The 25344-nt window shown below is 34.4% G+C and overlaps 1 protein-coding gene across 1 annotated transcript in view; it reads right to left on the bottom strand.

Annotated features, from left to right (window-relative positions):
• Positions 1-25344, bottom strand: part of CFAP47 (cilia and flagella associated protein 47) — a 360991-nt gene that overhangs the window by 59611 nt on the left and 276036 nt on the right. Inside the window, exons 52-56 of the mRNA XM_090264123.1 lie at positions 21735-21910; positions 19614-19721; positions 13350-13458; positions 9922-10026; positions 5180-5336 (exon numbers count right to left, since the gene is read on the bottom strand). Coding sequence (XP_090120249.1) covers positions 5180-5336; positions 9922-10026; positions 13350-13458; positions 19614-19721; positions 21735-21910 — 655 coding nt within the window. The remainder of the gene's footprint in view (positions 1-5179; positions 5337-9921; positions 10027-13349; positions 13459-19613; positions 19722-21734; positions 21911-25344) is intronic.

Genomic DNA, 25344 nt, shown 5'->3' on the forward strand with positions numbered 1-25344 from the left:
ATACCTTGTTTCTATAAAGTGAGTCTTGGAAAATGCCTAATTTGAGTTTTACAGCAAGTTAAAGACAAGATAAGTGGGACACCTTATTGTGCCACTAAGTAATAAAATGTTCAAAAACTAATGGAGACAATCCAAAGGACTTAAGGATTGAGTTGTAAAAGATCCCACTGGCCAAATTTGAGAGTATCCAAAAGAATAATAATTTTTTAAAGATTTTGTTTATCTTTAGAGAAAGGGGAAGGGACGGAGAAAGAGAAGGAGAGAAACATCACATCGATGTGCGAGAAATATGTCTATCAGTTGCCTCTCACACGCCCTGACGTGGGGACCCGGCCCATAACCCAGACATGTGCCCTGACTGGGAATCAAACCTTACAGTTCGCAGGCCAGCAGTCATACACTGAGCCTCACCAGCCAGGGCAATGATGGCCTGGACTCTTGAAAATGCCAATATCATAAAAGGCAGAACAAGGTTGGAGGTGACCTTTAGATTAAATAAGACTTAAGAGATCTGATAACCAAATGCAGTGCATAATCCTTGATTGGATCCTGGTTTGGATAAAAAAGGAACTAAGGAGTAAAAAGACTGTTATATATTTGATGCTCCAATTTACCTATACCTACCAACCTCAAAATCTTCAAGTACTGTTTATTTATTAATTCTAATATTGAAATAGCTGGTTGTGTGAATTTGGGAGAGATTTTGAGAGTGTGGGACTTTTTTTATACCTATTTATCTCTCTTCTTATGTATATAGTTTTGTACACCCTCATTGGCAATATACAATGATCACTGCATATTTAACATGGATATTTACTAAACTCTGGAGATACTTGACTCAAGATTCAGAGGGCTTCCAGGAACAAGACTTTCATAAACTAGTTCTAACATATAAAATCAAATGCATTAAGTGGTGCCTCTCCATGTCCTGCAAGTGTGATTAACTTATAACTATGCTATATTTTGTGCTTTATTATTATACTGCCAGGAAACACCACAGTCATAATTAACTGAGTAAACAACAACTTAGTAGAGTAATTTGTTTATATTTATCAACCTACAAAATGAAAGTTGATATTTGTAAAACTAATATATTGTGTTGATTAGTATAAACATCTTTATTTTTACTGTTATTTTGTTTTGCTCTTCAATAAAACTACACTATGCAATATACAGATGATGTATTAGTAGGATTGTGTACTTGAAACCTCTATAATCTTATTAACAAATGTCACCCCAATAAATTTTTAAGAAATTACTGATGTCTGGAAAAGAACCCACTTGTATTTAAACATTTGAATCAAATCACTAATATCATATTTAAATTTGGGTTAAGTAAAAAGATGGAAAAATCTCAAGACTATAGCTACTTTAGTAGAAAGTAATCAAAATAGCTACTTTGCATGCATCACTTATTACTTCATTCATTTATGCAACCTTTAGGTTTATAATCCATAATCATATTTCACATGTAGAATACTACACAAAAATCAAAATACAATGTGCATATGTATGTATATTACAAATATAAGGTAGTTTTGAGATGTGCATATGACAGTTTTCAGCACAAAATAGATGCTCATTAAATAGTCAGTGACTGACTCTTCAAGTCCTGCTTTAACAACACATATGCCAACATTGAAGTACTCACTGAGGTAGGGATAAAGCCATGAGTTAATATAACCACTGCCATTGACAAGCACACAAATTAGCAAATTTAGAATATGGTTATACGAGCAAGAGTACACACATACATATAATTAATGAAGATGTGTCTTAAAATCTTAATGCGCACAGCAGGCCCTAATTTCTAATGTTTTAACTCAGATCTTTGTTTCCCATTCACGACTACCTTCCCTTTTTTCACCTTTATTTCTGGCTAAGCAGGTGGAAACATGAGAGCTGAGAGCAGGAGTGGAGGGCATAATTACTGATGAGAGGATTGTGGAAATAAGTTCAAGGACACCATTCAGTGAGCAAGGGTACATGTGAAGGCTGAACAAGGAGGGCCAGAAGGGAAATTTTAAGTATGTGTGGATCAGGTGGACAAATTAGAATGGCAGTTAGATGGTCCTGGAGAAGACAGACGTGAGTTCAAGGCCCCGTTCCATCACTTATTCAATATAAAGTGTGGAGCAAAAGTAGGTTTACAGTTGTTTGTATGGGACATAATATAATAATTAATAAATAATAATAGAGGAATAAACTCTGTTTTTCACTTACTCACAACTGTAAACATTCTTATGCCCGACCCTGTATAGCTTTGGGAAATTTCTAAGCCTCAGTGTCCATATCTGGAAAGCCTCCAAGATTTTATAAAAAGATTGGGTACAGTTGTGCTTTCAAAGCTCAAGTGTAGTACATGTTGGATACAAAATTAATCCTAGTTTCTTAGGCTATTGGAAAGCTTTTCAGAGGCAATCTGATCCTCTTGGGACTCATTCATTGTCTGCTTTGGGACATCTCTGCCAGTCTCCAGGTGTAAGACCATCTCTCTGGACAACCTAAGTCATTCACCTTTGGAAGCTGGCATAGATAAAATATAAGAATAGACCCCTGAAATATAATCTTTTCAACACCTTGCTTTGCATACTGAAAGAACTTGATGTGAAGACAACACACAATAGAATTAAAGAATTGAATAGAATTTAATTAAATATTCTTTGAAAATCAAAGGGCAGGGTAATATTTCTGAGAGAAGTGATTAAAATGGCATAGGCAAGATATCAACAGAAGAAACTATGTTAGAAAATAGGGCAATAATTAAAGTTTGATCATAAGTTTGCAACTCTAAAAATGTTGCCTTCTGATCTGTCTATCTATGTATCTATCTATCTATCTATTGGTCTATCTATCTAAAGAGAAGTGAGGAATGCAGCATCTGAAATATTGTGAGATCTCTCATACTCAGCAACCACCCTCTTGGTGCTATATTATGAGTTTTGCCATTAACGTCCCTAAGGGAATTCTGTGCATTCTGTAGCATCTGCAGGAACATTTACATCTTCTTTTGAAAGATGACAAGGGGTTGCCCCTATCAAGAAGTAATTTTAAGACATTTACAAATATTTAAATTAGAAGTATGAGTATATTTGGCATATACGTTAAATATTTTTTATTATTCTTGTCAGTCTTGTTTCCCTGTGGCTCTACAACAATTCAGGCCAAATGATGAGGACTAGTCACCAAGGAACATGAGTACAAGAAGACATGAATCTGGTGGCTAGAAAAAAAAGAGTCCACAAAAGGAAAAAGGAGGTTATGACACAGAAAGAGACTTCATCACCAAGAAAAGGGAAGGATTAATCTTTTTACACAGGAAAGGGAGAAAGTAGAAGAGAGAAACATTAGGTCAGTGTCTTTCTTTGTCCCCAGCCTCCTCAGGTTGAAGGAGGAACATGGGAGTCTGAGCATTTACCCAAGAAAGAGAGTTTACTTAAGAGATGGTTTTAAACTGCAAAAGAATAGTAACTCTTAATTGTCAAGTTTACTGTTTTTCCTGTTAACAGCAGGAAGAAGTGTGGACCAACTAAAGAAAATTAAGTCACAAATCATTACACAATTTATTCTTAATGTTTAAAATCTTGGTCCAATATGTTTTTATAACACTGTCATAGTTATGATTTGGCTGCATCTACCCTGAAAATTTCATTCCCTGGTATGGTCCATCTATCAGCCTCATGTACTCTCACACCAGCAATTCTGAGACCTGTAACTAGCAGAAACTTCACAAACACTTTTTTTGGGGGGTGCTTATACAAATCTGTGGTTTGCAATCCCAGCCAAATACAATAAAGTTATATTTGAATTTTCTCAGCTGTGTCTTCCTTTCCCTCTAACAGTTGTTTCAAACCACTGTACCGCCCACCCTTCAAATCTACTAATCTCCTTTTCTCAGCAAAATAAAACTGCTCTTAATTTCCAAGCCCCTCTATCCCCTAACAATTTGTCTACAGTCACACTTGTTTTATCCTGCCTCTCCTGTCCATGGCTCTTCCTTCTACCCCAACTCTGATCCCTGTCCTCCCAGAGCCTTAGCCTATCAGTTAAACCCTATCTCCTTTATAGCTTCCACTGCTGCTCAGTTCTGGCTTCTTCCTTCTGCTGATTCACATGCTTAAGTCTTTTCCGTATTAAAATGCTGACTTCCTTGAACCAGCAATCAGCTTTTAGTAAATACTGGCATGTCTTTCCTCACCATAGCTAAAGTATTCATAAGGGAATTTTCCATACTTAATTTTTCTTATTTCATGCCAAGAGCATGAAGAGATGATCAGGAAAGATGAAAAATCCAATAGGGAAAGGATAGTGTTCAGCTTCAGCATTAAACAAAAAATAATAAATTTGCAATGATGATAAAATACTGTTTTTCTCCAAATGGACTGATGGAGATTAAGGAAAATGCTACCAGTCAGGGCTTATCCAGCTCAGGAAAACAGGTAATATCTGTAACATAGTACTGATGGCACCATGAATTGCAATAGTATAACCATTCTGGAGAGTAAGTTGCTTACATATATCAAAAACCTTAACTTATGTGTTTCTTTTATCCCAACATTTGAACTATATAAAATGGAACATAGCAGTACTAGCTTTAGCACAAATAGAAATAATAGATGAAAAGATAAAATTAATAATGTTTAATACTAGATTTAAAATGTGTTTGACAAAACTCATAATGAGCTGATTTCTATTTCATAACCACATCATTTACCATTTAATAAAAAGTGACCAAAAATTCCAAGTGATTGAATTTAAAAACATGCATCTTCAACATGATAGGAAAAAAAAACAAGTTTGATTATAGCCAAGATTTAATCCCAACCCAAATATGCTATTTATAAAGAAAACGGGGAACAGAAACAATATCAGAGCACAAGAATTTCTATAAACTTTTAAGAATAAGCATTGGCATATTTCAGTAATAATCATTAGAATCTTACAAATCTACTAATTTACATTTTTGGCTTTACAGATGAAATTAGAAGAACTTGACTTATTACACAGTAAAGATACCTCTTCTTTCACACCTTATGTTTTCGCTTTCATAAAATGATGCTATTGAACCAATGGATCTCTAACATGTACACTGCCTCTATAACGCATTGATTCTATGAGAAAATAAGTTTGATTAACAAGGTAAAAATAATATAGGTAAAGTATAAGGAGAACAACTTACTTGCTAGTATGACATCGATTAAAACATTTTCCTTGGTGGGATTCTCGAAAGGTATAACAACAGATGCTAGATGATCAAGGAATGCGGTTGTTCTTCTTACTTCAAGAGGCTGGGGAAACAGTCCTACTCCAGAAAGGTGGAACTGCCATTCATTAAACTGTTTAAAGGTAAATATTCATAACATATATGTCACAACCACAGCCATTTTATTCTCAACACTTAATAAATGTAATACATATACAATTTTTAGATTAAAAAGTTTGGTTGCTAATATTTAGCATGCCCTGTTTTATCTTTTCTTCCTTTTCAAAGTTTGTTTTGATTTACTGAAAAGTCAATCAATGTATTTTTATGCTGATAAAAAGGAGGGCACAAGACCAATATTCAAATAGTCAACATATTTCAACACATATAAGGTTATTTATAGCAGCATTAAAGAGATATCTTAATAAAAACCTCGTATTTCTGTTGAAAGGTTTTTTTTTTTTTTTATGTCAACTTGTCTAACAAACTGGGTACTGTACACTGCATGAAGTTTCCAAACTCCTAGGGTGAATTTTTAAGTGAACTTCATAGTTATCACTATCACATGAAGGCAAAGAAGGCAAGGCACAGATTGATCCCTCATTGAAAGGCAATATGCACAACTCTATGCAATATTATTTATCCCCACCATCTAGGACACTGTATATTCTGTTATCCCTTGAGCGGAAATCACGGCTTGAAAACTAAGTGAAGGAGATTGAATATGGCCATTGTTCATATCCATGTTTCATAAGCCTGAAAAGCTCTGTTTGAAATGGTCCCTTTGTATTCATTTAGAATAAAAGTCCCCCAAGAGCACAATAGATTGCGACTCAGTTCGGCACTGAAAGTATTACTAATGTAAATAAATGAAGAGGTCATTAAATAAAAACCAACAAACACAACAGCCTAGTTTATAATTTCTCAAACTACATAGACGTTCCCAAGCCTAAAATCCAGTAAGAAGAGGGAAACTTGCTTTAAGGTTGTTTCAAAGCAGAATGGGTGGTGACAGGAAATACATACAGTGCTGTCTCTGAGTAGGGAGAAATAAAGGTAAGTTTATCCCCATATTATCTTCAAATAACTGCATTACTTTTAGTTAGAGATTCTGCTTGCATAATGTAAATTCACTATATTTTCACTTATGATCTCCTCATTGAATTACATGTAATTGGCTGACCGAGTTCAATTAAATTAAGAACTGTTTTATGTAAATTGCTTACATTTTGGCTACTTAATTAAATTAATCCTAAACGACAGAAATAAGGTTACTTTGAACCATTGGGAATGAGCCAAAGTACAAAAACCAGAAGGTCATGCTTTCGTGTTTTTGCCAAATGTCCTGAAATACTAGTACTTCTAGGTTAAACCACATACATCCCACCATTACGGGACACTAGCAAACAACACTTGCCCTGGCATTGCTTAAATTATCCTCTTGGGTTCAGAAAGGGAAATTATAAAGCATCTCAAAAATGTGCATTAAAAAGTAAGTGGCCGCTCTGTCTATGGAGCACACCAGTGCCTACCCCTACTCCCTCCCCCAGGCACTTTTTCCTTGCCTCTCTCTTTCTCCTAAGCTCCAAGGGCCCTTGTTTTGCATCTGTAACTTGTTTCCTGAGCCCATTTCTTCTACAGCTCACTTCTTCTGCCTCTGTGACTTTCTAAAATTAACAATTTTTAGCCCATCTTTATCTCAAACTTCCTTGAAAGGAGACAAAGTTAAAAAAAAAAAAAAAACCCTGTAAAGATCTAATTCCACTGTTTCTGAAAGATTAAACAAGTGGAGGTAAAATATAGTAAAACTGGCTTGCATGCTGAGCAGAGCTCAAGGGCATTAGAGCTGGCTAAGAATCAACAGTTTTCCTTAGACACGGATCGTGAGATCACAGACTCATGTGGGTTAATAAAACCACTCTGACTTTGTCTTCTTACCTTCACTTTTGATATTCTAACCTCTAGATGCTGCGTCACATAATAAAGTGCACATGAAATAAATAATGGCAACTATTTGAAAATAAAAATGACACAGTTGAAAAACAAGAAAAAATCTTGGAAGACCTGACTGCCATATTTGCTGTTTACTATTCTGATATGCAGTTAACACAATCTCATTTACAGAATCTGGTAGCATAATAGGAGTCCATGACATGTAGTTGTGATATCCTAACCAAATTAATCTTAGGATTCAAAATCTGCAAAAACAACTTTAGCCTAAATTTAGTTGGATTTTTACAATGCAGTGCTCTGTGAATGGATCCAAATCAGAAACCCATGAAATTAAAAAAAAAACTATAGCCATTTCCTTAAGTTCAGCAAAGAGTAACAATCAGAAATAGGTAAAACTTGTCCTGCCACAATTGCCATTACCGAATTTAGGTTATGTCAGTTCAAATATATTTATCAGTGAAAATCAAGACAAGGACAGAAATCTATGAGTCTTTCCCTACTGGTTAAAGATATTGAAAACTCTTAGATTTAGAAATGTAAATCCTAAAATTTTATTTCTTCAGATGCCTACATAAACATCATGTATACTGTATTTTTCAAAAGCTCCTTCAATGAATACTTTAGGATGAACGAGTTGCTTGCAAAGGATGGTGACTGGATGAATTAAATAAAAGAGGAAGATCCAAGTGATTCAGAGATGGAAAAATAAAGGCAAAAAAAAAAAAAAGAAAAAGGAAGAAAGGAAGGAAGGAAGGAAGGAAGGAAGGAAGGAAGGAAGGAAGGAAGGAAGGAAGGAAGGAAGGAAAGGCAAAGGCATCAAAAGGGTTAGGGTTACTGTATATATTAAAAAGGTTGAAGGGGTCGAGACCCTGTAGCTGAAAGGATGAATAAATGATTGACTTGGAGTCTAACCACAGATGAGTCCTTGGAGACTTGCTACAACTTGGAAGGAAATGCTTCGAGTGACTGAAATCAAGCACCAATGTAAAACTGATTTATAAATGGTTTAAGTTGATTACTTACTTGTTTGAGTTATTTGTGTGGGATCAAGAATTTCACGTTCAACATCTAGGCTAGGACTTTCCAAAGCTATTAAGATAGAGAACTGGTAATTGCCCTGCTAATGTGCCACTTAATCCTTGAGTAGATATAATTTCCATCAGAAATGTGAGCAACTAAATTGTCCCCAGTAATTAAGTAAGATAAAGAGGCTAATCCTCCTATGAAGCAATGATTTAAAGGTGTGCCTTGTTAAAATTATTTTTTAGAAGAATATAATCTGTACCATATGAAAAGGATTACTATTTGTTTTCTTTAATATTTAAAAAAATTATTTCTTTGTTTATTTTTTAGAGAGAAGGGAAAGGAGAAAGAGAGGGAGAGAAACATCACTGTGTGATTGCCTCTCACTCACACCCCCAACTGGGGACCTGACGTGCAACCTAGTCATGTGCCCTGACTGGGAATCGAACCAGGGACACTTGGCTCGCAGGCCGATGCTCAATCCACTGAGCCACAGCAGCCAGTTCTTTAATATTTTTGAGGCATGCATACTTCCATAATGTTTCGGGTCATGTATAAGACAGTAATCATGTAGGAAATATAATAGCCTCGAAAATCTTAAAAGCTTTTATTTTTATTTTTAGAGCTAGGGGAAGAGAGGGAGAAAGAAAGGGAGAGAAACATAAATGTGTGGTTGTCTCTCATGCGCCCCCAACTGGGTACTAGGCCTGCAGTCCAGGCACGTGCCCTGACATGAAATCGAACCGGCGACCCTTCAGTTTGCAGTCCAGCACTCAATTCACTGAGTCACATCAGCCAGGGCTCAAATTTTTTTCTAAAGGTAAATCACACACTGTGTTCTAATTACCCATTAGAAAAGAGGACATCTCAGCAACCCACAAGTCTTGCACTGACATTGGGACCCCTGTATTATATATGATTCCACTGTCTCAGATGGCAGGCTCCTTGGTGCCTTTAGTATTTAAAGTTCCTATCTCCACTTACTTTCCTCCCCATCAACACTTGAAGAATGTCAAAATAAAAATAAATATAAAAAGTTCTGTAAAATTTCCACTGGCAGTAAGAGAGTTATAATCAATTGGCACTCTGTAGGTAGCTGTAAAAATAGTCATGAAAATGGGTTGAAGCCAGACTTTCTGGATTCTGGTCTGTGTTCAACCTCTTACTAGTGACATGATCTTCATTTCTGTGTCTCAGTTTCCTGATCTGTAAAATGGGCTTGATAATCCTTTCACCTTAGGACTGGGATGAGAAGGAACTGAGGTAATTCTAAGAATGGTATGCAGCAAGTTCAGAGATGCTGAAAAAATAATTAACCATTGTTATTTGTAAAAATTATTATTATTCAGGAATGCTGCAAGAAAAAATAGAGTGAAAAAATAACATATGTGCGAGATCACATTTTCTACGATTTGTATTTAAGTTCATGAAAATTTGAGTAGTGAAACTCAAGTCAGAAAATTAACATAAATGCCAGCAATTGGTATTTACATTAAAATACATATGTTTTAAAATTTGGGTGTTTATTCTCCTTCACTTAAGGGACCTAAGGATATAAAAATGTCTTTCTTGATGCCCACACATGCACAATGCATACTGTATTTCCAAAAGTGTGTTAAATTTATAGTTTACAATAAGTTTGTTCTGCTTGCAAAAGATGCCAACTGGATGAATAAAATTTACTTATTTTTTTACTTTAAAATTTAAATAACTTGACTTGGTCTAAGGAAACTCTATCATACCTGAGCACAGTGGAAGATAATAGAAGCTTGGTGACCAGATCTGCCAAGAACAGAAGGACGAAAGCGAACAGGTACCCTTTCAGTGAAGTAAGGAAGTATGGTCAGCTGTGTAAATTTACAAAGAGGGAAGGAAGCAAAACAATCAGTACTTTTGTTTGAGTCAGCATCTTTTGTACAACGTATACGCTCTGCTGATGTTTGTGTGATTAACATGTTGCCTTATATACGTATCCAATCTCAGTAAGCCTGCTTGATGAATATCAGTAAAACAGCTGGCATAAACAGTGTTCAGTCATGCTCAGGCCATGTTCTTTCCCCAGACTATGACCACATGGAGTTAGTCACTCTATAGAGGGAAATCGAAATTAAGTTTTAAATCTGATTTTCAGTCTCTCATAATAGAGATATGCATTTTACTTAAGAACCTATACATTATTGTCCATTATTCTAAGCTACAAGGCAAATGCTGGGAACCTAACCTGTAGCCTTGGTGAGGTCAAAAGAAATGAACTGATTCTAGGCATAGATGTAAGTCATCCTTCTTTAGTGTAACATGAAGTTTTCCTCCTTGCCCTATCACATATACACTCAAGATGTGACTTGATCAAATAACTTGATTCTGAGGAGTATTAGTTTGTTATTTCCTTAGAGATTGTAAGCCAGCAACTTCATCACAATATATTGAGGATTTGAGTATCCCATGTAATGAAAATGCTATATGGTGAACAATAAAATATTTAATATCAACACATTGAGAATAATAGAAAGAGTGGAATGTATCTAAAAAATAAAACAATTATGTTTTCACTAATTAATTTTGCCAGATAACTTTTGAAAAAGTGAAATTGCTATTTAGCAGTGCCATTCAATCCTTGTTAAATATACCAGTTGTTTCTCAATAAACTCTGATGACAATGAAATACAAATACAGACTTAATATTTAGAACTGCATGACATCCTTATTATGTATGCATGGTTTATCTACAGCAAATATTTTTATCTCAGACTGGTTCTCTGATACCTCAAATATTTTGAGGTTATTAGTTAATGCACATTTAAGGAATGTACATTAATTTCAGTATCAACCTTAGGGAAAAAGTTGCATTTCATATATTCTTTAAATTTAGCAAATATGTAAAAAAGTTTCTATATGTACAAAAGATATACATATATATGAAGTACATAATTATTTCATTGGGAAAACAATATACTACTTCATTAAATCTTATTTTAATTCTAGTACTATGACTTGCTAAGCATGTAGCTTAAGTTATTTTAGCCTTTCTCCCTTCAAATTCCTTTTCTATAATGATATGTGTTGAAGATTGAAGTGGTACATACAACAAAGTAGTAATTCAATAAAATTTCTTTATTTCCACCTAAAGTTTACCGAAAAATGCATTCCCCATATTCTCAGGGAAAGAATGATGGGGAAGAATTTAACTGCAGTAAACCTACTGGTTTAGTGTAATTCAATATTGTGTGTGTGTGTGTGTGTGTGTGTGTGTGTGTTATAAACTGAAGTATTTGTTGTTGAAATAGCATGATACAACTTACCTTAAAATTGAAAAGTGAAGGTATTAAGAAGTACAAATAGGTAGTTACAAAAAAAAGGTGTAAATAAAGTACAGCATAGGGAATATAATCAATAATATTGCAATAACAATGTACGGTGACAGGTGGTTACTGAATATACTGGGGGGATCACTATGTAAAGTATATGACTATCTAACCACTATGATGTACACCTGAAACCGATACATATTGAAAGTAAACCATAATTGAAAAATAACAATTAAAAAAAACCCAAATAAGAGTAAAGAAAAAAAATGTAACAAAGAAAGAGAAATGTGGCAAACCATTAATACAAGAACCAAAGTAGAATGTATAAGTTTGTACACTGTATTATTCTTTCAATTTTTGTATCTTTTTGAAATTCTTCATAATGTATCATTGGAGTGAAGCAAATTTTTTATATCATTCTTTGCCTTGGTAATCAACCTATGCTTATTCATTGAAGCAGTTATGTGTAATAATCAATATTTTAAAATCCTTACTTATGTAAACATGAGCAATATGTACCAAAACCATAAGTAAAGTTTTATGTGCATATATTCTTTCCACTTGCTATCATTACATTAATGTGTTCTCCTAATTTGTTCCACAATATATAATATTATTTGTAATAATCTATAAATTTATTTTGAGTTATTTCATAACATTTAAGTTAATTATTTCATACTTAACATTTGATAAATGTATAAAAGAATAGAGTAAAAGACATAGTTGGAAATATGAAAGCAGAGTCTATATTCTTCATTACATAATATAAGTTGGCATCTGCAATATACTGTATTTGTTTTCCCTTAGACCACAGTTTACATTGTTCTGCAAAAGTAGTGCTATAAAGTATTATGATAAATTTAAGTTATTTGTAAACTATATCCTGAACATCACATTCCATTTCAATTTATGGAAAATATAGTGTTAAGTAATATGTGTATATTTTAACATAACTTTTTAAAGATTACACTATATGTATCAATTTTAGCAATATAATAGTGATATCTACTTTGACACATAGCAGTCAATAATTAATTTCATATCATGATATCGTCAGTTGGAAATGAGCGATTGACAAGAGACAGGTATTAAGATATAAAGAAATCACATTGTAGGTATTTTAGCAATCTTTAAAAGGCAAACAGTAAAAGCCTTTATTTAAATAACTATCTACTTAGTAGGCCTTCATGATTTACTGTGAGGTCCTCTGAAGAGAAAAAATCTCGTGCAATTGTTATTTTGAAATTTACCTGAATGCTTGGTTTTGACATTCACTAACTTACTTGATATATGCTTTGGAAACAGACTGATGCTGAACCTTCAGATCTTATTTTGGTGAGGGAGGAGAAAAGTGATTGCGCCCCATTGACAGCCTCTACTCTCTGCCAGGGACTAAGGAAGGAGAAAATGGAACCCAGGAAGGAGGAGAGACGAGCAGAGCTACAGCACTGTCCAGAAGTGGGGCAGAGGTGTAGCGCAGGAACTCACAAAGGGCTGGAAAAGAACTGGCCTCTTGGGACCCTGGAAACACAGCATGAGTGTTCGGTCAAAATCATATTACTGGGAACCTACCATAAAGAGTGATTACCAAAATGGTCAGAAATAAAGCAGAGTCTATTTAGAATTCAGTGACAATGAACATGAATCTAGCATATATAATTTCAAAAATTTATATGAATATTATATTTGTTTTTTTATAAATTACCATTGGGGATATATATTATAATTACATAAACTCTATTTTTAAATTTTAGACATCTGATACCTTATTAATAATTAAATGTTAATATTCCACAATGTCCCAAAATCAGAATTGGAAAACGCTCTAGTAGTGATAGAATACTTGGCTTTCTGAATATACTTACCAGTGGTTTGTTTGGATCCAGGATAAAATTATCAGGATTACTGTTTTTTACTTGCAATTTTAAGGTTTCATGTGTAGAATTGAATAAATAAATGACTTGAGTGACATACCTAAAAGGAAAAACAAAGCTAGTAAACTTGTTCATAACCTTGTTCAGTGTTAATCTTATAAACTTGATGACTATTATGGGTTGAATTGCATCCTGCAAAAAGATAAACTGAAGTCCTAACTCCCAACACCTCAGAGTGTGACCTTACTTGGAAATAGGGTTGTTGCAGATGTTAGTAGTTAAAATGAGATCATATTGGAGTAGGGTGGTCCTTATTCCAATATGACTGGCATCCGTATATGAAGATGATATAAAGACACATGAGAAGATGGCCACATGACAGTGGAGGTAGAGAATTGGAGCAATACATCCATAAGGCAAGGAACATCAAGAATTGCATGCAAGCACCAGAAGAGAGAAAAGGCAAGGCAAGATTCTCCTTTATTGGATTCAGAAGAAGCATGGTCCTGCTGAAACCTTGATTTCAATCTTATAGCCTCCAGAACTGTGAGACAATAAACTTACGTTGTTTCAAGCCACTCAGTTTATGATACTTATTATGGCAGGCCTATGAAACTAATACAAGGACTTGTATGAGTTTCAAAATAAGAATCATATGAACTAATGACATTTTGCTAAATTAAATAATCCCTGATTCTCTATTTTTGACATCAATGATATTATACATTGGGTACTAGAACATATCCCAGTTTTAGGAGAAATGTTTACCAATTATTTTATAACTGCTAAATTCAGACCAAAAAGTTAACATAGTCTAGAAATAACAAAGAGTAATAAATTAACAAAGCTATGCCCATTACATCAGGAAGATTCAAACTGATGATGAAGGAGTAAACTGGCCCCCTGCCCCCCAAATGTGGCTGGTATAGTTGGTCAAAGCAAAGAATAATCAAGAGCATTCAAAATTCTTATTCCATCATCATTTCTTTTTTTTTAAGATTTTATTTATTTACTTTTTAGAGAACGGGGAAGGGAATGAGAAATAGAGGAAGAAAAACATCCATGTGTGAGAGATACATTAATCGGTTGCCTCTCACACATCCCCAACTGGGGACCTGGCCCACAACCAAGGCATGTGCCCTGTGGGAACTGAACCAGTGACCTTTTGGTTCGCAGGCCGGCACTCAATCCACTGACCCACACCAGCTGGGCTCCACCATAGTTTCTAATGCCATTTGGTATACAGTATCAAAATTAGAATCCTGTAGCAATGCAAATCAAAACCATACTGAGATATCACCCCATGCCTGTTAGGATGACGTTTTTTAAAAATAACTTATTTGTTTGTTTGTTTATTTATTTTATTTTTAGAGAGAGGGGAAAGGAGAAAGAGAGGGAGAGAAACATCACTGTGTAGGTTGCCTCTCACTCGCAACCCCAACTGCGGACCTGACGTGCAACCTAGTCATGTGCCCTGACTGGGAATCGAACCAGCGACACTTGGCTTGCAGGCCGATGCTCAATCCACTGAGCCACAGAAGCCAGAGCTGACTTCGTTTTTTAATGTAAGATAAGTATTGGTGACGGGAACAAGACAGGGATGTCTGCTTTCACCTCCCTTATTCAACATAGTACTGGAAGTCCTAGCCACAGCAATCAGACGAAAAGAAGAAATAAAGGGCATCTAAATTGAAAAGTGAGAAGTAAAACTGTCTTTATTTGCAGATGACATGAATAGAGAACCACAAAGATTCCAACAGGAAACTACTAGAGCTGATAAAAGAATTCAGCAAAATGGCAGGATACAAAATTAATATCCAGAAATCAGTTACATTTTTATACACCAATAACAAACTAACAGAAAGGGAAATTAAGAAAACAATCCATTTACAATCGCTTCAAAAAGAATAAAATACCTAGGAATAAACCTAACCAAGGATGTAAAAGACCTGTACACAGAAAATTACAGGACACTGAAAAAACAAACTGAAGAAGATACAAATAAATAGAAGCACATACTGTGTTCATGCACAGGGAGAACTAACATCATTAAAATGTCCATACTGCCCAAAGTAATCTATAGATTCAACACAATTCCTATCAAGATTCCAATGATATATTTCCCAGAACTAGAACAAATATTTCAAAAAATTTATATGGAAGTACAAAAGGCCCTGCATAGCACAGCAATACTGAGAATATCCCAATATTAAACTATACCACAAGGCCGTAGTAATCAAAACAGCCTGATACTGGCAAAAAAAAAACAGGCACACAGATCAATGGAACAGAATAGAGAGCCCAGAAATAAACCCACACCTTTATAGTCAATTAATATTTGATAGGAAGCAAGCACATACAATGGGCTAAAATAGTTTATTCAATAAATGGTGTTGGGAAAATTGGACAGATACATGCAGAAAAATGAAACTAGACCGCCTCCTACCACACACAATAATAAATTCTAAATGGATCAATGACTTTAATGTTAGACCTGAAACCATAAAAATCCTAGAAGAAAACATAGGCAGCAAAATCTCGGACATTGCTTGTAGCAATATTTTATTGGATATATCGCCCCAGGCAAGGGAAACAAAATAAAAAAATAAACAAATGGGACTATATCAAACTAAAAAGTTTTTGCACAGCAAAGGAAAACATCAACAAAACAAAAAGAAAATGCACTGAATGGGAGAAGATATTTGCTGATACATCCGATAAGGGGTTAATATCCAACATTTATAAAGTACTTACAAAACTCAACACCAAAAAACACAAACAGCCCAATTAAAAAATGCGCAAAGGACCTCAATAGACACTTCTCCAAAGAGGACATACAGATGGCCAATAGACATGTGAAAAGATGCTCAACATCATTAATCATCAAACAAATGCAAATTAAAACCAAAATGAGATACCATCTCACACCTGTCAGAATGACCATCATCAGTAAATCAACAGACTAGTGCTGGTGAGGATGTGGCAAAAGGGGAACCCTTCTGTACTGTTGGTGAGAATGCAGACTGGTGCAGCTACTGTGGAAAGCAGTGTGAAGATACCTCAAAAAAGTAAAAATGGATCTGCCTTTTGACCTACCAATCCCACTTCTGGGAATAGTATCTGAAGGAACCCAAAATACTATTTTGAAAAAACATAAGCACCCCTATGTTCATTGCAGTGTTATTTACCATTGCCAAGATATGAAAACGGTTCAAGTGTCCATCAATAGATGAATCAATAAAACAACTATGGTACATATAGAGTGGAATACTACTCAGCTGTGAGAAAAAAATTTTACCCTTTGCAACAGTATGGATGGACCTGGAGAACATTATGCTACGTGAAATAAGCCAGTCAGAGAAAGACAAATACCATATGATTTCACTCACATGTGGAATCTAATGAACAAATTAATCTAACAAGGAAAATGGGGACAGATTCATAGAGAGCAGATGACAGCTAGTTAGGAGGAGGTGAGGGGGTGGAGGGATTGAGCAAAAAGGATAAAGGACTCATGGGCCAGGACAACAGTGTGGAGACTGCTGGGGGGAGGAGCACATAAGGGGACTAAATGGTAATAGAAAAAAATACAATAACAATTAAATTTAAAAAGTATCAGTAAAAATGTGGAGGAAAGGGATTAGTGGCATACTGTTGAAGGGAATGTGAATTGGTAGACACTATGAAAACCAGTGCTATTTAACCACTATACTGTACACCTGAAACTAACACAAAATAACAGTGAATGTAAACTGTAATTGGATAAGAAAGGACTATCAAATGGCCTATAAACATATAACAACAGTTAACCTCATTAGTCATGAGGGAAATATAAATTAAAAGTACATTAAGGTACCACTTCACACACACCAGAATTGTTAAAAGTAGCCTTACAGTACCTATGTTTCTGAGGATGTGAGGCAAAAACAATTCATGTAGGACTGGTAGGAGTGTAAAAAGGTGCAACCAATTGTTGAATTCTTTGTCATTATCCACTAAATTTAAGTGATATTATATTCCCAGTTTATGCACAATAGAAATGAGCACAAATGAATAACAAAAACATATACTATGTAATAAATGATATTTTTCATAATCTACGAAACCTGGAAAAAAAGGTTCATCAACAATAAAAAGGAATATTTTTTGGTAGCAAAGAAAGTAAATGAACAACAGCACACAGAACAACATGAATGGGTCAGTAAGGCCCAACTATCAATTTAGAGCCTCACATGTAAACATGAGTAAAACAAGCATCAGAGAAAGTTTCTAATAGGAAAGACCAAAAACATTAAGACAAAGACCATGGCTTTTTAAAATGACCATTCATATGTTAAGGGATATGAGAGGAAATATTACAAACATGAAAAAAGAACAGAACATTATTATTTTTAAAAACAAACAAAAGACATATCCAAATAAAAACAAAAAGTCTTGGATGTTGATAGCTGACATAAAAATTCAATAAAACATTGAAATATAAAACTGAGTGAATCTAAGTGAAAAATACAAATGTTGTGGGGGGGGAGGCAATAAAAAGTAAGACAATTATTGAAATAGGCCCCAGGTTCTAAAGCCAAAACATAGATAAAGCAAGAGAGAAGAGAGACAATAGAGAAATGGCATAATTCAAGACTTCCAGAACGCTAAGTCATTTGTTTCCATACTGAAAGAGGCCTCAACTACCTAGAAAACTGTATGGAAACAGAGCCACATCAACATTTTAAGAATTTAAATTGAACACTTCAAAGAGGACAAGGGTCCAAGAAAAGGCTGGTTAAAAAAATAGTTACTACCAAGTATGTTTAAATATTAGGTCCTTTAACTGTACAGTGTATGACTTAGATAAAAACAAATCAAGTTTTAAAAAAAACCATATTCAAAAATAACAAGAAGCTAAAAAGAAAAAGAGCTAGTATATTTTTTAAATATTTCACATTTTTTATTATATTTTTCCATTACCATTCATTCCTCCTATACCTGCTTCCGCCTCCAACCACCCTCCTCACCCCTGTAATCACCAGCCAGTTGTCCATGTCCATGAGTTCTTTCTCTCTTTTTTGTTTTATGCTCGATCCCCACAACCCCACATCCATTGGAATGAAAAAATCATTTTAAAACTGTTTGAGCCAAATATTTTCATGAAATTATTCATAATTATTTATACATATATATAGTTTTCATATACTAATATATTTAGTGACTACTGGAGTTCAAAAGCCCAGCAACATGGCATCAAGACAAGACCACTTCGGAGATGTAATTTATGCTCCAGAGCTTTCTGCAGGATCAGATCAAGTCTGGGACTGTACCTGAAATCATACCCTTGCTTAGCTTCTTCCTGTTTCTTATCCTGCTTCCCTTATTATCTTACTGATTTTTTCTAGCTGGGATCACTTCTTTAAGAAATCACTTGCAGTGATGTTTTGGCTCAAGATCTGGAATTAGGAGAATTCAATAGCCTTTTGGTGTGCTAAGGGAGAGAAATTAATGAAAAGGCATTCATTTGCCCACTAGCATCAATTGTGACTTGGTTCTCCATCCCTATGTAGTAACACCACATGTAATAAGAGCTCAACCACCTAAATATAAATGGTCATATCTCAAGTGAATATGGTATTAACGAAATGACCAAAGTACTCCCAGTTGCCTATTGCTTACCCTCTGATTTGCCTTGCAAACTTCAGTCAGCCTTCTCTTTTTCCAACAGTGTCCTGAACTGTGCTTGTCTCCAAGCCTGAGCAAACACAAAAAAAGGAGAACATGCCTCCCTTCCTGGCTTTTCCTGGAAATCAGATTATCCCAGCAAGACACTTTTCTGATCAGTTCCCACAGGTCATTTTTCCCTTCCTTGTCTAGTCCTTTTGAAGATGCTGCTTTGTTCTCTCTGTTTGTCCCTCCTTCACCTTATAAAGTAAAAAAGCTTCTTCTATTTCATTTTGAGATGCTTGCACATTTCTGAAATCAGAGCATTCTCTCTACCACGCTAGCCCCTTCCACTATTTCTATAGTCCCTTTCCCTCTCTTACAATAATCATTTCTAGTAAAAGCTTCTCCATACTAAGTCCTGACTTGTTTTTCTTTCACATAAGTGTTCCATGGAGTAGTTTAAATAGCAACCCTTCCCTGGAAAAGAAAATCAATTGAAAACATATTCATGTGTTATTTAAAAATGTTAAATACATTATAACACTGCTCTTTTAGACAAACTCTTTTTCTTTCATAAAATAATTTTATCTATAAAATAGAACTTACTTTCCAAGGTCACACTGCAGTTCTCGCATTGTTGTTGGTCTTGGTAATTTGACAGTAAGTCTCAGTAAATACCAGAACTCTAGAACCTTATAAGGCTGAAAAACAATGCTGGTGGAGAGAATATACAAACTCTTATCAGTCATTTTAGTTTGTATAATACATTTGGCAGAAAAAAATATCTCAAATACAATATTTGACAATGGCTCTGTGACACATTCTACTCTTACTGTAGGTGAATTTTTAAATTTTTCTTTTTTTGTGTGAGAAAATCACCTCATTATTCAAAAAAAAAAAAAATAAACCAAAACAGTGCTGGTATTAATATCTGTTTAATATATGCTTGTTAAGTCAATGAAAAATGCTTAAAGCTAAATAATTCAAATACCTTGAATGAGTATACCAAAAAAAGTTTTGCTTTCAACCTGTGATTAAATCAAATTTACCTTGTTGAATTAAACACATGTACATTTTCCTGTGAAGGCTGTGAAGTGGCATACAGCCCTGGAGAGCTCCCTTCATAACCAGTATATGCTCGTCTCTGGGGGAGACAGAGACAGAGCAGGTGACAGTCTTTAAGTATAACTGGGCTGGTATCCCAGCTCTTTCATCTTTTATTTGTGTGGCCTCGAACGAGTCACCTAACATGTTTAGCTTCAATTTCATCACTTATAAAATGGGAGCAATTACTCTTGCTTCTCTCTCATGGTTGCTTTGAGAATTTTATGTGTGTATGAATGTAACATATATGCCTCAGTGATGAGAGTAGAGGAAGCAGTCAGTAAGTATTACCTCAAATTATGTCTTCTAATGTATGCTGATAAAGAAATTCAAGATTTAGTCTGTTCACAAAGCCTCTACAATCACACTGGGGAGAGAAGGATAGCTGACATTTATAATAGTAATCTATCAAATTAGTGTCTTTTATAATTTGTTATGTTATTATCATGCTTCACATTACAAAAATTTTTATCCTCTAAAATTTCACAAATACATTTATTCATCATTCATTAAAACAAGAATTAGTCTAACTTTGAAAGAACATATGAGCTAACAAAAGGCATTTTCATGAAATAATGGATGCATTTTGTTACACATACCAATACTAAGTCTAGTGTTTATAAATATAATAAATAAGTGGCATTTTACTTTGAAACAAATAAAGCTGATTATTTTACTATAAACTAATTAAGTTGATCATGAACATAGATTGTGTTTGTGTGTGCATGTAGGTGAGTATACTGTACTAAGTTTTTCATAATTATCATGTTATAAAAACACTTATCATTGTACTAATATATGTATGTATATTGGTGCATGTTTATGATGTGTGTGTGTATACATACAGTATCTGACTTATGATGGTTCAACGTAAATGTTTATACTTACCATCTTTCAACTTTACAATGGTGCAAAAGTGATATGCATTCAGTCAATACTGTAAATCTAATTTGGAATTTTGACCTTTTCCTGGACTACAACTGATACTCTACAATGTATTCACTGTGTTAGATGATTTTCCCAACTGTAAGCTAATGCAGTGTTCTGAGCACATTCAAGGTAATCTAGACTAAGCTATAATGTTTGGTAGGTTAGGTGTATTAAAAGTATTTTTGAGTTATGATACTTTCAATTTAGAATGGGTTCATGGGGACATAACTCTCTTAAGTCAAGAACCATCTGTGTATATATTCATCATAGTATAATACTCTTAATTAATATTCTCTATGTATTCCAAGAGTATGATCTGTACTTAATTTAGAATATAAAATATAAATTAATTTCATCAAGAAAATTGAAAGTTTAACCCCTAATCCTTGTGTAATCATTTTCATTTGACTCAAGTTTTTGCACCTAGAAAAAAATGATTAGTGAAAAGTGTTCTGAAAGAAGATATATAAAAAGCAATTTAGAAGTGACTTAATTTTATATTCCAATAAGTATTTTCACATTGGAGAAAACAATGCTAACTCTACATCGGTACATTTTATAAATGAATGGTATTAAATAAAGCTAAAGCTATGAGCAAGCGTAATCTAAATTAGTATAGTATGAAAATAATCATTCTAAAAGCTTAATTTCAAAAAATGAACAATAAAATATAATGCCGTACTGAAACCATACCTTTCATCTATACAGCCTGTAGCTGATGGAGTATAGCATACAGTATAGTCAACAGACTGAAGTGGATTCAGCAAAATTCTTTGGGGTCCAGTAAGGGCAGGAGTTGAAAACAGCACTTCCATGTGAAGACTTTGCTCTTCTACATTTTGCAGAGGTATGTCAAACCAAACACTCTCCTAGAATTACGGAACAAATGTAATCAGCTCTTACAGGTCTGTACACAGTCATTGTTCTATAAGAGCAAAGACAAAGAAAATTGTGATACAATATAAGGTTATTTGTTTTATTTTTCTCCTTGATCCACTACTGAACGTATCTCACTTGCTCTTAATCTTTTGTTTTCCTTGATTAGTCTTGGTGAATGGTAACTTTTTTTTTTTCGGCAAGTAGTCCAAAAGTTCTTTCTAGCTAAATGCTAAGGATGCTGGAAAATTACACTTAAAATACATTTCACTTAGTACCATTATTAATATGAGGTCCATTTGTCAACTTTCTCTAGCTGCAGTATCAATACTCAAGCTTCAGCATGCACAGGAATCACCTGCAGAGGTTGCTAAAGCATAGATTATTGGCCCCCTACTCCAAAGATTATGATTCAGTAGATTTTGGATAGTGCCTAAAAACTTGTATTTCTAAAACATTGTAGCTGCTGCTGCTGATCTAGAGGACAGACTTTAAGTACCTCTACATTAGCATCATACAGTAAGGACAATTTGAACTAAGAAGTCAAATTATACTGATGATGTGACTACCTTCCTGTTTAGATGCCTGTTTTCTGGTTTCTCTTGTCCTGCCTCTCCCCCTTCCCCCCACCCCAGCTACACGCTCAGTCCTAGAAGGCACTCTTCAAGTTCCAGGACATTTCTTGATCCTCATTCTGACCCATGCTGGCTAATAATTTATATTTCATCCCCTGACAGCCACAATTTCCACAAAAGTGAAAGCCATTAAGGGAAGCAAATGTGTCAAAAGTGAGCAACAGGTAGGACATACCTCAATCTTAACAAAGACTAGTTGTCTATAATGCCTTAACCTGATTAAAAGGAGAATATTGAATATTTCAGTCACAATTTAAAAATTGGTCATGGATGTTCTTTAGTACATGAGGCTTTTTTGAAATTTATCAAATAATATTATAGGATTGGCAAAAAACAAAAAAACAGAAAAACAAAACCTGACACTAAGCTGATAGGGACTGGTGCTGATGAGGAGAGAGTTAGTGATTCACAAAACATATCTTCAACATAGACTCTGCAGCTTTGTCCATGGAGCAGACATTTGGTTGATTACCCCAATATAAATAAATGAGTGGCTAAATGTTACAGTCACATAGCCTCTGAGCAGGAAAAATTTAATTCACTGAGTATTTGCACTGAAAACTTCATACTTCCTATTGTCAATGGGTCTAAGTAAATAAAGATTATGTGTTGGCTCATAAAGCTTAAGTTGCATCAATGACAATTCAACATGCACCAGCAGGAAGTATTTCTCACCATATTGTCTCCGAGAAAATAATCATTGAGTTCATTATAAAAGCATTCTTTCTGAGGTCCAGAACACACAATAAAACTCATTTAATTAAGATATATTATGAGGAAATCTTCAATTTTAACTTTATTCAATTTGAAAACATTAGAAAGTCAATGAATAAACTGTCCCAAAGGGTATTTTGAAATGTACCATGTAATTTGGAGGAAGTGCTAACTTTAAGTTGTCTCAATAATTTTCCTAAACTGCAAAGTCAGTGCCAACAGTTTAGAACTCAGAGGAACCAGGTCTGTAATTACAAATTAGAAACAGCATTGCCATTGCTCTGCTACTGCCACATGAATGTCACTGTAACTACTGAAGTCATGCTTCCCACCCCCTCTATCCGACATTCAAGCTGAGACATATGAAATGCAGGGGTGGCTGCTAATGCAAGATTGGGGGGTAGGGGTTGAGGTGGGGATGAGGATGCATCTATAGGCACTGAGGTGTTATGAAACACTCAGGGACTCCTGTAGCGTCCATAGGTTTGTTCACGTGTACTCTGACATTTCCCATAACGTTGTGGCGGAGGGTGGGGGAGTGACTATGAAAGAAAGTGACAATAGAAAGATGTCTAATTGCAGGAACCAATCCCAAGGAATTACATTCTTCTTTAGTTCTTTAATGTAAGTTATAGGTGTGTTCTCTCTTTATGTGTGTGTGTGCATGCACAGGCACACGTATACATATACACACACAAACATATATAGATCTATGTATCTATAGCATAGCAGTACATATATTTTGTGATTTAACATAAAAGAGTCTGAGAGATACTTTTTAAAAATCCAATTTAAGAATTTTTCACAACTTTTCAAGGTAAATTCAAACCAGAACATTTATTTTTCCTACCTTAACATTTCCGGAGAAAGACATATTTCAGTATCATGTACAACTCTCATGATATATGATTTTTCACCCAGAAAAAACAAATATAAAAATATAAAGGAAAGAAAAAATACATAACAAAATGAGTACCTGAAAATATATTTTTCATATTATGAAAGCTAAAATTTTAAACTCAAACCTTATTGAAAATGGTTGGCAACTCATATACATTGTTTTGTATTAATGCTTTTTATATTTGACACTATGTGGATTAACAGTTCTTTAACTATGCTCCCCTCTTACTAGCTTGTGGGAGATTTCTGGGTCTCACCACTAACAAGAGAGTGAATTTAATTGAAACTTGACTATAGAATGAAAATATAAGTAAAGAAATAGTCATGCAATTACCATTGACAACAGATCAAATATTTTGAAGGCTATCACTGACCTGAAACTTAAAGCATATAAAATTTTATTCACACACTTAAGCTTTGTTTTCAGAAAATACAGCAAACTGCTATGCTGTATACTGGAATTATTGTCAGTGGGAAGATGGTGGATTATGCTTATCATTCTCCCACAGTCAGGCTAAATGACATACAAGATATTTTTGAGTTTAAACAAAATGGGACAGCAGATATTCCACAGTAAAATTTCCAAGAAAATCCTAAATACTTTACCCCAACAGATAATGAATCACTACTAACAACCAATTATTGTTTATTGTGAATATAACCTGATCTTTGAAAGCTGCTATAAGAAGTAAACAAATTTATGTGCCTTGAGTGTCTAACTATCATTTTTCTTACACAAACCCCATTTTAGAAAGATTCTAATCATTCATTCATCTCTAGAGAAAATGTGGAAATTGGGTTCAATGTAACAAAAGCTTGAGAAGCAGGTAGGAAATCAGAGATGGCTTAGTATCTTGAAAGCTCCCTTGCCACATCTGATGATCTAAGGCTTAAGTAAAACATTTCTCAAAAGTTTTGCAAAAACAGCAACTGTACTCAAGTATACTAGGGAACAATATGTAGTTAAGGATAACAGTTTTAGTGTACTTCAGAAAGTATTCAGAAAGCATTTTCTTCAAGAAGTGCATAAAAGTTTATTTGATGGGCTTATTTAAAATAACCCATACTATCTCTACCAACTAAATAAACCTCCATGTCCATGAATTAATAGCTCCTAAATTTGTACCTTAGGCAATTACTATTAGAAAGGTGGGAAAGCTTAATATCTTGGCAAAAGT

Source organism: Furipterus horrens, unplaced genomic scaffold, assembly GCF_987537825.1.
Source record: "Furipterus horrens unplaced genomic scaffold, mFurHor1.1.pri manual_scaffold_17, whole genome shotgun sequence".
Taxonomy (NCBI): domain Eukaryota; kingdom Metazoa; phylum Chordata; class Mammalia; order Chiroptera; family Furipteridae; genus Furipterus; species Furipterus horrens.